Below are 16,993 nucleotides of genomic sequence, written 5' to 3'. Positions count from 1 at the left end.
TACTGAATAAAGAAATAAAATATGATTTGTCAGAGTCAGTAATATTATAAATAAAACTCGATAGCTATCTAAAATTATAATTTTTACAGAAGTATGATGATGAAAAATAGGTACTTCTGTCAACGGTAGTGTTCGAATTGTGAACCATCATAAGATAAGCATGCCAAATATCGCGAGAACAAACGATGGCAAATTAATCATAGAATATTTATTCAGCAATCCGTGATATCAATCATAGAGGCTCAGGTTCACAAAATATAATGCATATTCAACGGTTGCTATGCTAACCCAGCCTACATATAATTCAACAGATAATAGAAAAGCAGAAAAAAGTATTGAATTTTTTTCTCGTGTAACATTCATGTGAATAGCCACATATGATACATTTTTGAAAACAGCAAAAAAAAAATGCCGCAAGATGAAAGAACTTTCAACTATAGTTTACATTTGAAAAATCAGAAATCCCTTTCGTATCTCGAAAATGACTGGATCGAAAAATGTCTTAATACCATATTCGAATTCCCCAAAAAAAAGTGCCTGTAGAATGTAACAACGGATTTCGAATACGAGTTCAGATAAGCAAGTTATTCAGCTTCATTGAAAATGACAATTTCTCACAATTTTCGTTCATAACTCAAAATCTATGAACGTTAGGCTGGATCTGTTTTCAGTTTTGGATTAGTCAAGAAAAAGGAGTTCGAGATTGTGTCGTTCGTTTTCTTCTAGCTGCTATAGTTCTCGAGATCCCTTCATTAGACAACGAATTTTGCCCACCCTGTACATACGATGATCGTTTTCTTACTATTCTGACAGACAATTTACCCTGTCTAATGAGATGTATTTTGATAGAGGTACACTACAGGTTCCAAGATATCTCCACTTATATTTATCTGACACGCTCATCCAGAATTTCCCTCTTGTGCACCTATATATTAAAAGCATTTAGATTTGAGACTTTCTTTGGTCCTACTAAGAATGACACTAAAGGAAGCTTTAAGCTCATTATGGTTATGAAACTAGACGTTAGATTATTGTTGCATACTGGACAGAATGAGGAAATCATTATGCAAAATAATCCACCTTCTTCTGTGCGATTAAGTAGGTATACCTTTGATAGATATTTTTCCTCGTATTTTCCCTTACCGTTTTCAGCAACAACTTCCGTTGGTACAGAACTTCCAGCTGATGATTCCGTGAAGAAAGTACCCACTTTTCTTCCAGATAGAATGGTTTTAATCGCTTTTTCTTGCATACCATTACAAATAACCACCGACACACCCCTGTCCAGTGCCCAAGTTGCGGCATTCACCTTTGAGTCCATGCCTCCTGTGCCAACCTTAGATTTTTGTCCAAACTCTATGGTGTTTCTCAAGTCAGAAGTGAAAGTGTGCAAAAATCTGGCTCCTTGTTCCCATGGCGGTTTATTGTAAATTCCATCGACGTCAGACATAAGGATCAGAAGATCTGACTGAATTTCCGCTGCTAACATAGCAGCCAAACTGTCGTTGTCTTTAAGACTTATCCCTTTTTTTCCAGGTTTTCCTCCAATCGGTTCGTCTATTTGCGGAGGAGGGGATACGGCATCGTTCGTGTTTATGATTGGTACAATGTTCAAGCTAATCAATTCGGATATGGTACTGAATAAGTTTCTTCTGGTCTCTTCGTTATAAAAATCCGGTTTAGTGACTAAAACTTGGGCTATTTTGACGCCGTATTGGGCGAACATGGCATCATAAAGAGACATGAGACCTGACTGACCCACAGCGGCGGCAGCTCTTGGTTCAACCAGAGTTGGTGCATCCTAGAAATTTCACAGTGTTGAAATATAATATGTCTATTACAAAACTTGTTCTGCATTTGAGGAAAATATTTATTACATTTGATAATAATTTTTTTTGTCATTCGAATGAGAGCTATTTCTGAATTGATCTCAAGAATTTAGGAAGTGATACTTCGACAAAATTGAGAAATTTCTGTCATAGAACTTTGGTTCTGAGCTCATGTCTCTCCATGTAACTGCTCTTTTGAAATGTGAAAAAACTTTGTTGTCTTTGAATATATCCTTTATATGGAATAAATCAGTCCTATTAAATGTGACTTCTCGACAGTGTATTATATTCCGAAATTTCATCAGGAATGTGTAAAGAAAAACCTTTACAATATTTTCTAGAAGTTATTGATGCCTCAACATTTTTCCAATTGATTGTTCGATGAACTACAGAAATATAAAACATAACCCTTTTCGATGAAAACCAGGAATACATCCAATATTATGACATATAATAGTATAGTCAGCTAATATGCAACATTTTTCCTCCAATTCAATATATCCTGTTTCTGCTCTCACTCTTGATTTTTTTTTTATTATGTTGACAAAATGTGGGATAGTTTAAAAACACTATTTGACTTTATGGTTTTATAAGAACTACAATATAACTGAATCTTTGTATTGAAGGCAGAATGTCCTCAATTTTGACTAGAAAAGAACTCTAGATATTTTCATAGGAGGCAGCAAAAGTATTGTACTCATCACAAAGGTACTTGGGCTGATGATGTTTACACTACTGCTAAATCAGACAGAAATAAATTCTCGTGTTCTTTCAACTTCCTTATTGAGACATCATTCAGTTGTATAGTCCGAGAGCTGTCGACAAAAATCAGCAAGAGTTTTGTAATGGCCCATAATCAAATATGCTTTAGTATTGAGGGTGTACATAAGTCAGCAAGCGAGCTGCCTCTCGCAAGAACAGGTAGTGCAACACCTGGCAGGGGCGCGCTTCGATATATGTAAGATTACAACATGCTCTAAAAGTTGTAACGTGGTTACCTCGGAGAAAACTTATCTCGAGCGCCAGCTATTCTTTTCACTAGGAAGAATAGCAAACCTACCAGAGTAGCTGCTAGTCGGAGACAGAGTTCGCTGTTATCTAGGGTGGTAGCGATAACGAAGTAGTCAAAATCAAATTATGTACTAGTTTATTCACACCTTCGGAAACTGATTATATGTACTAGGGAGATATGTGTAGGTATGAAATATGAGCGAATCTATAAGCGAATATACATTCGGGAAATTCTATCCGGTCACGAGAACTTTATAAAGCTTATACCGGGTACAGTGAACAATCAAAGGTTGTTCAATAAAATGCGCCAACCAGAACTGACGGAATGAATACTAAGGATGACCTCGCGAAGTGAAATGACTTGCTATACGGTATCGGGATGTAATTAATTGTATTTCTCCAATGAAAAGAAACACAACCAGGGCGGATCTATTCGAGACTTTTATTCGCTTCCCCAAGGGCTATAACGCTCTATGATTGATAGCGAAGAAAAGGTCTATTTTTAGCGCAAATACGGGATTTCACTGACGACGAGCGCTATCTCTTATTCTCTACCCCAAGGGCTTACGCGCCATGACTGATAGAAAAGAAGAGATTTCGGATTCAACACTTATGACGCGAAACGTGGACAGGGGGGGTTTGACGGGACTTTCCCTTCAGTACCCCAAGGGCTTACGCGCCATGACTGATAGCGAAGGGAAAAGTCAGACTCGCGAAACAGGATAAAGTACGATAAAATATAACAGAAAGCAATACAGTACAGCAGTGTCCAAGAAGTAACCGGTGTAGGTCTAATTAAGAAACTGAACGGTAAAGACGGGGACCTACCTCCTTCATTTCAGGCACTCGCAGAAAACAAATAAAAAAAACTAAAAATTAATTCTTAATATCACTGATGCTAGCAACACAAAATTATTCTTAAACGTCGAATCGCAGAAAGTACGGAGCGCAAAATAAATGAAGAGACTGAAGTGAAAGAGCAGAAAAAGTAAGAGCGACTGAAGTAACAGAGAATCGAAAGTCAAAAGTAGAAGTGACCGTCGCGGGGGGAAAATCTGCTTTTATAGGCAAATCCCCCCACACGTTAAATATCTGAAAATTCCAGAATGCTTATTAAGAGCTGTGGTAGCGTTTTTAGTGTATTTATGTGCGTTTAGTCTGTCTTTTAGTCTTTGTGAAGTCTGTCCTATGTACTGTTTGTCACAGTCCTTGCATGTTATACTATACACGACTTGTGATTTTTTGGTTTTGGGTGTTGGTGCTTTCAATTTGCTAAACACACTGCTGATTTGATTACATGGCCTATATACTATTTCACGGTTGTACGGTTCAATTATATTGTTCATTTTCTACGACAGTCCCTGTATAAATGGTAATTGTATTCGCAGTGTGGTCTCCGTTGTTGGTTTCTTTGTATATTGTGTGTTGTAGATTCGGTGTGTCCTTTGTTTTATGGGTTTTTCTATGAAAGTTTCAGGGTAGTGGTTTTTGATCAAGAGTTCCCTCACTTATATTAATGTTTTCTTCTGGACTATCAATGATGTAAGTTTTAACGCTCTGTCTATGTATCCAATGGCTGTGCTCTTTTTTTGTGAGTGATGGTGTTGGGAGTTGTAATCTAAGATGTGACTTGTATTCTGTTCCTTTCTGTGCCATCGGGTCAATAGTTCATCATTTTTCCTTATCAGTGTCACGTCCAAGAAGTTTAAGCTGTTGTTTTCTTCCTCTTCGAGTGTGAACAGTAATAATACATGTACACTGTTGAAACGATTTAAGATCGTTTGTATTTCCGTTGGTGTTGTTACAATTAGACAGTCATCTACGTAGCGTTCGTAAAATGTTGTCTTATATTCTCTTATAATTTCCTCCTCTATCAACTCCAGTACCAACTGCGCCAACGTGCCTGATATTGGGTTGCCCATGGCTAGACCTCCAATTTGTTTGTAAAAGTATTCCTCATATTGAAAATAGCTGTTGTTTGTTATATACTCTATTGTTTGTATGAACTCATCCTTAGGTATTTGTGTGTGTTGTTTTATAATCTTCCAATTTTTGTCAATTGCTTGTTTTATTAATTCTTTGGGGATGTTGGTGTTAAAAGATTTTACATCCAATGAGTATAGTCGATAGTCACTCTGTAATTTAACATTTCTTAATGATTCTTTCAGATTAATTGAATTTTTACAAAGAAACCAACAACGGAGACCACAGTGCGAATACGATTACCATTTATACAGGGACTGTCGCAGAAAATGAACAATATAATTAAACCGTAAAACCGTGAAATAGTATATAGGCCATGTTATTAAATCAGTAGAGTGTTTAGCAAATTGAAAGCACCAACACCAAAAACCAAAAAATCATATATATGCAGGGGGGCGTAAGCCTTCGGGGATTGACGACCCCGCATTCCCGAGTCACCCAACTTCTCAGGTCAGCAACCTGGAAGTTGATGTATCAGAATGCTCCTGTCACGAGAAGCAAAACCCAGGGCGGTGGAGGGCAGCGGGCTGGCCCTCTTCGGAGCCGTCCGGAGGAAGAGCCCGATGGGGTAAGCTGTGGAGCAAGCGGCGCAGCCCCCCGAGATGACACCGTAAGCCAAGTCTCAAACCTTGTCAGTAGATTGAGAAGGAGCATAAGTTTGGACGGACTAAATACCCGCCCCGCTGAGGCTCCAAAACGACATTCCGAGTCAATCGCTTGACAGGAGAAGACGTGCTACAGTGCTCCTAGTGCTATAAAAGAGAAAGCGGACGAGAAAGTCACAGTGCCGTAAAAGTAAAAGCGGAGGTGAAAGTGCCCACTAACAAAGCTACGGAATATTTGATTCCGTCTGTGGAGTTTTTGTAGGTTCTATATTTGTTATCGGAATTTTAATTCGTTAAAATTTTCGAAGTTGGTGTTCATCCTAAGTGTCCAGGGATTTTTTTCTCGTTGGTACTGCAGAAACATCAGGTGAGCTTATTTTCCGTATCTTTCTTTCTGATTTTTCTCATAGCGTAGAGAATTTTTGATGAGCCGTTTTGTTTTTATGCATGAGATACATTTTTCTTTTGTCTTGAAAAATTTTATTTCCAATTTCTTTGAGTAGCAAAGTAATTATTAATTAGATTCTAAAATGTCTGACCATTCGGACTGCGATTCCGTAATGGAAGAAGACGCGCCAGAAATCGCTAATGTCGTGTCCGAACACGATATTTTGAGAGAGGAGAACGCAAGTTTGAAAGCGAGGGTGAATGAGTTAGATAGATGCGTATCTAGCTTAGTTGCTGAGATTAAAAATCTCAGGGAGAGGCTCGAGTTGCAGGAGGGAAATAAGGAAAGTCCTTACTCCAAAGCACTCAAGAAGAACATTATTTTGAAAAATGTCCAAGAAGTGAACTTACCGGTTCAAAAACAGAAGATGGAGGTGGTCAAAACCCCTCAAACCAAAATTTCCCCACCCGCCAAAAGAGTGAGAAAGGATAGCTCCTCGTCAAATGAAGATACAAACAAGAAAAGAGTCTTGGAAACCCCAGCCCAAGAGAAAACGGAATAAATTACAGCAGAGCGACTACTGTGAAGGACGGAATTAGGGTCGTCCCACAAACTCCACAAGATCATCGAAGGATGACTGAATTCCTCCACAAAATCAACAGAGAGTTTTACACTCTCCAACGAGAAGAGGAGAAGAAAATTTACGCGGTAGTGAGATACCTACCGCTGGATGCAGATATCCCGACGGTACTTGACGACCTCAAGGATCAAGGGATCGTCGATGCTGAGGTCATAAGGATGACCTCGAATAAAACAAAAAAGCCGATGCCCTTATTGCTGGTTAAAACCCAGAATAAGGGTATCTTCGAGGTGAGAAGGATCTACAACATGAACTGTGTTGTTGAACCTAAGAGAAGGACGACCGGGCCTGGACAATGTTACCGCTGTCAGCGATAAGGACATGCCCAAAGTAAGTGCACTTTTCCATGGAGGTGCGTGAAATGCTCCGGTAATCACAGCTCCAAGGAGTGTACGCTTACCAGGGAGAACGAGGAGCGAAATGCCTCTTGTGTTCTCTGTGGAGAGCAAGGACATCCAGCCAGCTACAAGGGATGTAGCGAATGGAAATTGGTCACTAAAAAGACCAAGAGATCGCCAAGATCGAACCAGACCAGCTCGAGGCCAACACAAAATACACCGAGGCCATCCCCAAACTCTTCGGAAGTGAAGAAACCCCAGGAAACTGCAACCAAAGCAGTCAAAGAGACGAAGAAACCAGAGAAAAAGACGGAAAAGGCAAAAACCGTCAAAAAAGCCGAAACCAGAAAAGGAATTTCTGGAATCACTGAGGAACTGGATAAGTTCACGAAAAACCTCCTCAGCACGATGATGCAGAATCTGGGGAAAGAGATTGAGAAGAAGATGCAGCAAATTATTAAGAATATTTAATGGCTGACACGACGATGAAGAACAATCTCATAATCGTCTCTTGGAACGTCGAAGGATTGAGAGCCCGCAGATCAGAATTCGAAGAACTGATTGAAGAGAAGAGACCGGATGTCATAGCTCTCCAAGAAATGAGACTTAACCCCAACGTTCGGATAGCACTTCCCAATTACTATATTTACAGAAATGATAGACCTAACAGCACAGGTGGCGTTGCTGGCTAGAAGGAATATGGATCACCATTTCGACCAAATCTTCAATGGACAAGAAGTAGAAGCAATATCGATTATTGTGAATACTAATCGAGGGCAAGTGAAGATTATTTCAACTTATAAATCACCGGATAAGGCCATGCTGAAAGAGGATCTAAAAATGCTACTAGAAGGAAGACACCCGAAAATCATAATTGGTGATCTTAACTGCAAATCGCAAGAATGGAACAGTAGGGTGGAAAATACAAACGCGAGAAGACTGAAGATTTATGCTGAAAAACTTAATGCAGTTGTGATAGGACCTGATATACCGACCTACATACCAAGAGTAAATGGACTACCCGATGTACTGGACATTGTCGTAATGAAAGACATCACTGAAGAAATCAGCATTGATACAATAGAAGACGGAACTTCAGACCACAATCCCATAGAATTCATAGTGGGACATGGCCCAAGAAACGAAGAAGAGACACAAACCAAGGATCGCACAGACTGGGAGAAATATAAGAATTTACTTCAGGAGAAAATCAGGGAAATTCCCCAAATAAACACCCAGGATGAATTAGATGAAGCAGTTGAAAAATTGGAAAATCATATAAAAGAAGCCTATGAAGAAAGCACCAAGAGAATAAGGAAACCAATTCCGAAACATTCACATGGAGATACGCCAAGGGATATAAAGGAACTTATAAAAAAGAACAAAAGAAAATCTACAGAACAAAAAAAAGAGAAGAAGACAAGAAGAAACTGAATAAGCATAGTCAGATATTGAAAAATGCTTTAACAGAACTGCGTAATAACAGATGGCACCAGAGATTAAGGGAACTGAATACAATAGATCATTCGGCTTGGAAAATGCAAAAACGCTTACGACGAGAACAGACAGTTATACCTCCACTGCATGGAGCAAACGGAATGGTATATACGAGACTTGAAAAAGCCGAAGCACTTGCCGACACAATTGAGAGAGAAGCCAGAATAAATTACAGAAATGATGATGACAATGAAGATCTAGAAGAAGAAGTGGAGGCAAACGAAGAACTGATGATGGAACCACCGGAAACCGAAATCATTCCAAAACCGGCTTCACCAACAGAAATCAAAGAGATCTTAAAGAAACTGAAAAACCGGAAAGCACCGGGAGAAGATAGGATAACGAATTATATGTTGAAGAAATTGCCTAGAAAAGGAATAGCAGCCTTGACGAATATAACAAACGGAGTGATGAGGACCGAATACTACCCAAAGAGATGGAAAACTGCAGAAATGATAGTTTTCAACAAGCCTGGAAAGGAACGGAAATTTCCTCAAAATTATAGACCAATCAGCCTACTATAAGCACTAGGAAAAGTCGTCGAGAGGGTTATCGCCAAAAGGCTGAATGAGGAAACAGAAATGTTGAAGATAATCCCACCCGAACAATTTGGATTTCGACGAGAACACTCGACTGAACTCCAATTACAACGGCTCATAGAATACGTCACCGAAGGAATGCAGACAAAACAGGCCACAGGATTAGTTCTGATGGATATCGAGAGAGCTTTTGATAGAGTATGGCACGAAGGCCTAATCTACAAGATGAAAAAAGCAGGATATTCGACCAAGCTATGCAAGATTATAAGGAACTATCTGAGGAATAGAAACTTTTATGTGAAGATAGATGGAGCAACCTCTCAAACCAGACAATTGGAAGCGGGAGTGCCTCAAGGATCGGTACTTGGACCTCTGCTTTACGTAATATACGTTTATGATATCCCGAAGAATGCTAGGAATATGCTCACCTTGTACGCAGATGACACAGGAATATTGTTCAGACATCGACGCCCAGAGATCATACACCGGAGACTGCAGGAAGCCATAGATGAATTACTCAAATGGTGCATCAAATGGAAAATCTAAATCAATGGAAGAAAGACTCAAGCAATATTACAGCAAAAGAGAAGATTGAGGATGGAAGAAAACCTTGAAGTTGATGGAGAAGAGGTTGAATGGAAAAATGAAGCAACATACCTAGGAGTGACGCTTGACAGAGGACTTACATGGAAAAACCACATCAAATTTGAAGTTGATAAAACAAAAGCCGCAATGAGTAAACTTTATCCACTCATAGGCAGAAGAAGTCATATGAATAAGAACATCAAGTTGACGGTGATTAAAACTATTGCGCGACCACAACTCACATATGGATCGGCGGCATGGGGCTTCGCAGCCAAGACCCACATAAAGAGAATACAGGCCACTGAGAATAAACTCCTTAGAATGGCGATGGACGTACCCTGGTTTGTTAGGAACAAACAAATCTACAAGGACTCGGAATGGGAACCAGTTACAGAATTTATGAAGAGAAAGGCGGAAAGGATATTCGACAAAGCCAAACAACATCCAAATGAGGAACTACGAAGATTAGTCGACTACGATCCAACAGGAGAAGCTAGAAGGTCAAGAACCTACCACCGAAGACCGAGAGATCAGTTAAGGATTTAAATGTAACCAAAGAAGAGCTTTACCTATAAAAGCTATAGGCAGCATACAACTATCAACACGACTATGATCGTGTGAGAGTCCAGAAACCATAAGAGTCAACTGGTTAATAGGCAAAATGCCCGGAACCTATGAAGAAGCAGTTAAGGGTTTTTAGTGGGTCTCGAGCTCAGAGAGTGAGAATCCCCACACTGTTACCTCTCAGCAGAGGGTGTGTTCGTCTGTTTGCAGATTTTCCCCCTGCTACACCAACAAAAAAAAAAAAAATCCAAAACGAGATGGGAGAGTACGGTGGTCAGAAGAGGAGAATATCCTTTTAATGCGCCCTCATTTTATTGCACAAGATCTACAACAGGCAACTGGGAGAACTTATCGTGAAATTTCAACAACAACTTGGAACGAAATCAATATATACCATAAAACGAAAGTTTATGTTTCAGCCTTAAGAAATTGATTTTATTATGTCGGTGATCTTAACATGTTTGACCGAGCACCAGAGGAACATGTTCTAACATCCACTTGACAGACCGCAGCATTTTATTGTATATTATTGTAGGATCCACAATTGTGTAACATAAAAGTTGTAAATAAATGTTGTCGTGCATGGAAGACTTTAGAAATTCGAACTTTCCGAAGTCTTTTCGTTGTTGAAAATATGGTCCAGCTTTGCGCCTTGAAACAAAACAGATTTCTATAGAAATCTGTTTCCTATAGAAACAATAGATAACTAGATTTATCGCCAACCCCTACAGATGTTAAGAGAAAGGTTTGCTTTATGGCAACAGCATGTGTAACATTAAGTCATTGACGCTGGCGTGAACAAAGCTTCTTTTAACATTGAGATACGCCAGATGACGTTTGCTGATTGATGGGACAATTTGAAGACGGGGTAAGTACCATCCCAAGACTTGGTACTGCTGGAGTCCCATTGGTCCAAAAGTAAAAGAGACATCCCCTAAGTTTTCCAATCAGAAATGTGGGTGGGCCTTGAAGCTTTAAAATCATTGTTCTTTCCGGAAAACATTCATTCAGAGAGTTAGATTGAGAGATAGATTCAGATATAGATTCAGATTGATTCGCTAAGTGTCGGGTTCAGTTTTGAATATAGACGAAAGACGAATAGACGATTCAATACTTTTAGATGTTTAGTCGATTAGACGATTAGAGTTTTGTTTTGAAGTAAAGACGAAAATAGTCAGCAATCGGTCACAATATATTTAATATATTGTGTCACAATATATTTAATATATTGTGTAGAGTGAATCCAAGGTGTACATTTGTTAATAAACTTGTAAATAGAGTTCGAGTTTTATTAACAATACCATTAAGAAGAAGGGAAATATAGGTTTACTTTTGTCTGAAAGAGAATCATACCCTAGACCAGATAAAAAAGCCTACATTATAATTGTAATCACTCGAGAAAAAACCAGGCTTAATAAATTCAGAGACTTTTTTGGCTCTGCCTCTCCGTCTATGATTATATATGTTGAAAAACCAAATGAATGAAACGCGGTAAATATTTTTGTACCCCTAATACTGATGTGTACCCATGAATCATATGTGTACTCATGCAACTAATGTGTTCTGTTGATAATGTTTTATTTTGGTGCTTATCCTGAATTCTAATAATCAATTTTATGAAGTTTCCATTTGTCTGATTTTTTTATGTACTCGCAAATGCATAGCGAGTGAAATGATCGACTGAAAGATGCAGGTATCTTTTTGAATAACGATTTCCACCAAAACCTCCAATCGTATCTAATGACATTATTTCAAATGGTTCTTTTGCTGGCCCTATTTGTGACAAAAGACCAAATTTCTGACCTACTCTGGTTTTATTCTAATTCCTGCACATACTATGATTTTTATGTATATTTTAAACAACTAACAAAACTAGGTAAGATGCAGCTTTGATAATTTGTTTGTGTTCTTGTTTCTATTATTCCTGTCTCAATTTTTAGTCTTGAGAAAGTCGAAATATATCGACGAAACGTCGACTTTGTTTTAAGAAAGTTGTTATTATTCAGTCCTAAACCCGTGAATATCCCCTGAACATTATAATGGAAGGACGTGAAATACGAGTTGATAAGGTCTCCGTGTTCGGATGTTGAATTGGCTGGATTCAATTTCGAATTAAACGTTGAATTCTGTGCCAAAAGTGAGATAAAATACTGTTGAATTTGAAGTATTTGGAGAAAATCCAAATTGGATAGTAATTGAATCAAAAATGAACGACTTTGATTTGATTTCGGTCAATTTCATGCGTATATAAATATCAACACCTGTTAGACCAACCAACAAAAAATGGATCGCAACAAATGTGGAAAATCCAGTACGACACGAGTTCCCGTGGTCAACTATGATGGTTGTTCGAGGGGATTCTGTAAACAATGTGCTGGTTTAACAACATCGGAGATTTCGGTCATTGAACTGCGGGGAAAACGTGTGATGAAATTTTATTGTCAACATTGTTTGAAAGGGGAATCTCTCGAATTATTTCACAAGATTATAGAGAGTAAAGATGAGCTAATAGAAAGTAAAAAAGAAATTATCAGGCTTCACGTTCTAGTGAACGTGATTTGGAAAAACTCAAGAAGGAATTGGTGAAAGAACCTATAGCGACTATGCCTCAGCCAACATCTTATGCAGAAGCTGCAAAGACTAAAACCGGAACTGCTAGGTATGAATCCACACCGAATGTCCCCTTCATAATATGCAAACCAAAATATAGACAGGACTGTGCTCAAACAAAAAATGATATAGAAACTAAAATTGATGTTACTAAATTACGAGTGGGAGTCAATGCAATACTGAATAGAAAAGATGGATGTGTCCTAATAAAATGTAATTCCACTCAGTCGACGGATAAAATGAAAGATGTATTGATTACTAAAATGGGACAAAATTACGATATCAAAGAATCACAAATGCGAAGACCTAGTATATTTTTGTCGAATATAGAAAAGGATTTCTAGTCAGGTGATATCGTTGAAGCCATGAAAAATCAGAACCATTTTCTGAATGAGGCAGATGAGATTAAACTAGTCTCACTGAAAATGAATAAACACAAAACATCACAATCTGGAATAATAGAATGTAACGGATCAGCATATAAAAAGCTGCTTTCTGTGGGTAAAATCTACTTGGGACTCCAGCGGTGCTCTGTTTGGGAGAACTTGAGAGTGACGAGGTGTTTCAAGTGCTACTCGTTCAACCATAAGATGAATGACTGCAAATACAATGGACCTCCTGTGTGCTCCAAGTGCTCAGGATCACATGATTATAAAACTTGTAAGTCTGAAGAGAATTGTTGCATTAATTGTATTCAAAGTAATACCAAATATAGAACCGATTTCGATGTATGTCATTCTGCGCTTGATAAGGAGTGTCCCCTGTATAAAATTCAAATGAAAAGAGTTGAGGACAGGATAGACTATAATGTTTTGAGCATATTTGATTAATTCTGGATAATTAAATAAATGATTTTGACAGGAACGATATAAGTTTGGATAATGGATGTTTTTTAAGTGTTCAAGATGTGAATAAATTTATTAAATTAGAAAATGACTTCAATGTTAGCATATTTCATGTTAATATTCGTAGTCTAAATAAAAACTTAGATTCCCTGAAGATTGCTTTGAGCCAAATAGAGCGTTCTTACGATTTTATCGTTCTAACAGAGACCTGGAAAATTCAGGATATATCATTGTTTGAAATTCCGGGGTATAGTTTGGTATATAATTATAGTAGTGTGAATCAAAATGATGGGGTAGCTATCTATATAGGAGAGAATATAAATTTTGTTCATCATATTATAACTATTGATTTGCTGAGTGTGATTCAGATCGAGGCATTTTACGAGGGTTGTTCTATGAGCTTGGTTGCGGTCTACAGACCACATGATATATTGAAGGATGCATTCAACAGATGTCTTCAAGAGTTTCTTACTAGAAATGGACAAAACAAAAATATTAATAAAATAATAGACTTAAATTTCGACTTATTGTCTGATAATGATTTGGATGAGGAATATCATAATATCTTGACCGAGTATGGTTATACATCACTCATAAATACAGTAACAAGACCAGAGAGCGCTACATGTCTTGATCATATTTTCATCAAAACGGAAGTGCCGAGGGAAGACTACCAGGCATCAGTTTTTCACTATGATCTAACTGACCACTACCCAATAATGCTATTCATAAGAAATTCATTGGAGAAATCAAAAGAGTACAGAAAATCAAGGAGCTTCATAAATTATCCCAAACTTAATGCCGCGTTGGCTAGTCAAGATTGGCGTTTGTTACTGGAAGAACAAAACCCTCCACTAAAGCGTTCATAAGAATCTTGAAATTTCATATTTCAGAAAATACATAAAAAAAAGTTGAGAAGAAGAAAGAAATAAAACGCGAAGAATGGATAACATCAGGTATTGTCAAGGCTATCAATGAAAAAAATAAACTTTACAGGCAGATTAGGACCAGTCCACGGAATCAGACACTAATAAATAGATATAGAATCTATAAGAGCCTCCTTGAAAAACAGATAAAACTCCAGGATTGGATGGTATAACGACGAATACGCTGAAGAACATTGCCTCAAATATTCTGGTTCCTCTCTGTCATGTGGTCAACTCGTCAATGGAGTTTGGTGTCTTTCCCGACATTCTCAAGGAAAGCTTGATCAAGCCGGTATACAAGTCGGGAGATAAGAAGGATGTAAGCAATTATCGACCAATTTCCCTCACGTCAAATTTGTCAAAAATATTCGAGAAAATCATTCATGAAAGAACAGCTGAATTTTGTAATGATCTCGTTACAACCCTAATCCTCATCGCCGTGACGCTACTGCTTCCGTAATATACGGAATAATTAACCGGATTTTTCCATTTGAATTAACCTTCAAATCAATTAGATTTTGAACTTGACGTTGTTAACAGGTGACGAAAAGTGAGTACGTTATATCTGGTGATAAAATATCTTTATTGATTAATTTCAATTATATTAATTTCACTTCATTTTCTTTGTTCAGAAATTTAATTTGTTGAATTTCGTAATTTTCATCCTGCTCACCATCAGTGGGTTGGGACTTTATTTATTAATTCCTTTTTTCCTTTCATTTCTTCACTTGCCAGAGAGTACATGCTCCCTTTTTTTTCATCATTTTTTCTTTAATTTCTTGATATAATTCTTTCGGATAATTTATTGAAAAGTTGTTGTACTTCTATTTGGTTAATTCTAGTTTGACCAATTTGTTGAATTTGTTTTCTCTTTCCGGAAAGATATAGCTAGAATTTTGTTATATTTTGTTGAACTTGATCATAGTTTTTTATCTATTCAATCATATATAGCTCGTTATTCTGTGAATTATTTCACTTAACACTTAAAAGGCGTTTTGTACTGATTCCAATTATTATATTACTGTCGAAGGAGTTAGTTGTAACAGAATTAAATCGACCACCATTTTGACATCTACTAATTTTTGTCTATTCTGCACTGCACGTTGTAGTATCAGTTGACATTGAAGGGAAGCAACACCGTCTGAAGCTGAGTCTTAAGATCAGAATCTCGTGGACTGAAATCTTTTGGTTGATATAAACCCAGCGAGCCTCAAATATCTGAACTGCAAATCAAAGGCATCTGGATTGAACCAGTGAGAACTGAAATTTTCTGCCAATTACCATCCAACGGGAAATACCCAGAATAGAACAAGTGAGGTCTCAAAATTTCTGTTTTTTTATAACTTTAACTCGATCAGTACATATTTATCAAAATTCTGTCTGGAGCCCAATTAGCTTTCTATAACGCCTTATTTGTATTTTTTTTATATAATCAGCCTTCAGCAGTCATAACTTATTTTTTTTTTTTGTAAATTTTTAATTTTAATAAAATTGTAAAAAGCCATTTTCTTCAACTTTCCCTGAAGCAGGATTTCTCTTGGTTTACGTGGTAAACCTGGCGCCCAACTAAAGTTAGGTTCTGTGAAGAAAATTTTGGGGACTCACCCCTCACCGTATCCATCTGAGCAGCCGATAGGCCAAGTACAACTGTAGGTTACACATTGGCGCCCAACGTGGGGCACGCCATTTCTTTTGAGAGCTTCACAGTGCTCAACTTCCTTTTCTTTTCTTTTTTCTTTGAGGTCTTGCTTCTTGGAGACAATATTTGTAAAATAAGTGGTCCGACAGAATTTGTTCAAAATTTACTAACACATATGTCTACTGGTAATATTCGCTTTTGAACGAACTCCTTCCTTCTCGATATTTAATTATTCAATTTTTTTTTCTTCATCGCAAATTTTCTGAAGATATATACAATTTTCCCGAAATTCAATAAACTTTCATTTATTTTTGAATTTTTTCGTAACTACGTATGTACCTATAAATTCGACACAATATGAATCCTAATCACTTGAAAATTAATGAACTGATTTATGAAATTAAAATTCGAGGTGTTGAACCTACTGGAGATATTGATACTAAGAGAAAAATATTAAGAGGACTCCTTAGTCAGGAAAAAGCTAATCGCAGTTTTCATGCCGTAACAAATCCATATTCTCATTCTCAAGACGTAGAAGAAATTGGTGAAACTCTCATTGATTTGAAAAAGGTTATTTCTGACTTTAGCGGTAATAGAGATGATCCTACCTATACTAGAATTTCTAGTCGTTTAACTCACGTGTCTAATCGATTATCTAAGTTAGTTGCTGATGAGGAATTTGAGATTTTGACGAAACAGAAGATTGAGTATGGAGTTTTAGAGTTGGAGGCTGATCTCGATTTGAAGGTGTCTCCTGCTAGGTCTTCTACCCCCACTCAGGTGAATGCTCCTGTCCATTATAGTAGTTCATCGAATGGTTCATTTGTGGCTCCACATAAATGGAATATTTATTTCACAGGTTCGACCCAGACCGAATCAGTAAATTCATTTTTAGAAAAGGTTGAATTGTTGAGACAGGCACGAGGTGTATCGAAGCAGGAACTTTTCCAATCTGCTTGTGACTTATTTAGGGGATCTGCATGGACGTGGTTTG

The 16,993-nt window shown here is 37.6% G+C and overlaps 1 protein-coding gene across 2 annotated transcripts in view; it reads right to left on the bottom strand.

Moving 5' to 3' along the window:
• The window catches only part of LOC123314688 (delta-1-pyrroline-5-carboxylate synthase), a 183,707-nt gene that overhangs the window by 56,122 nt on the left and 110,592 nt on the right, over positions 1 to 16,993 (bottom strand). For both annotated transcript variants that reach the window (XM_044899992.1, XM_044899993.1), the window contains exon 4: positions 1,144 to 1,801. In XM_044899992.1, coding sequence (XP_044755927.1) covers positions 1,144 to 1,801 — 658 coding nt within the window. The remainder of the gene's footprint in view (positions 1 to 1,143; positions 1,802 to 16,993) is intronic.

This window comes from Coccinella septempunctata, chromosome 6, assembly GCF_907165205.1.
Source record: "Coccinella septempunctata chromosome 6, icCocSept1.1, whole genome shotgun sequence".
In the NCBI taxonomy this organism is placed as follows: domain Eukaryota; kingdom Metazoa; phylum Arthropoda; class Insecta; order Coleoptera; family Coccinellidae; genus Coccinella; species Coccinella septempunctata.
Note: the sequence above shows the minus strand (reverse complement) of the source record. Positions and strands in the feature narration are given on the sequence as shown.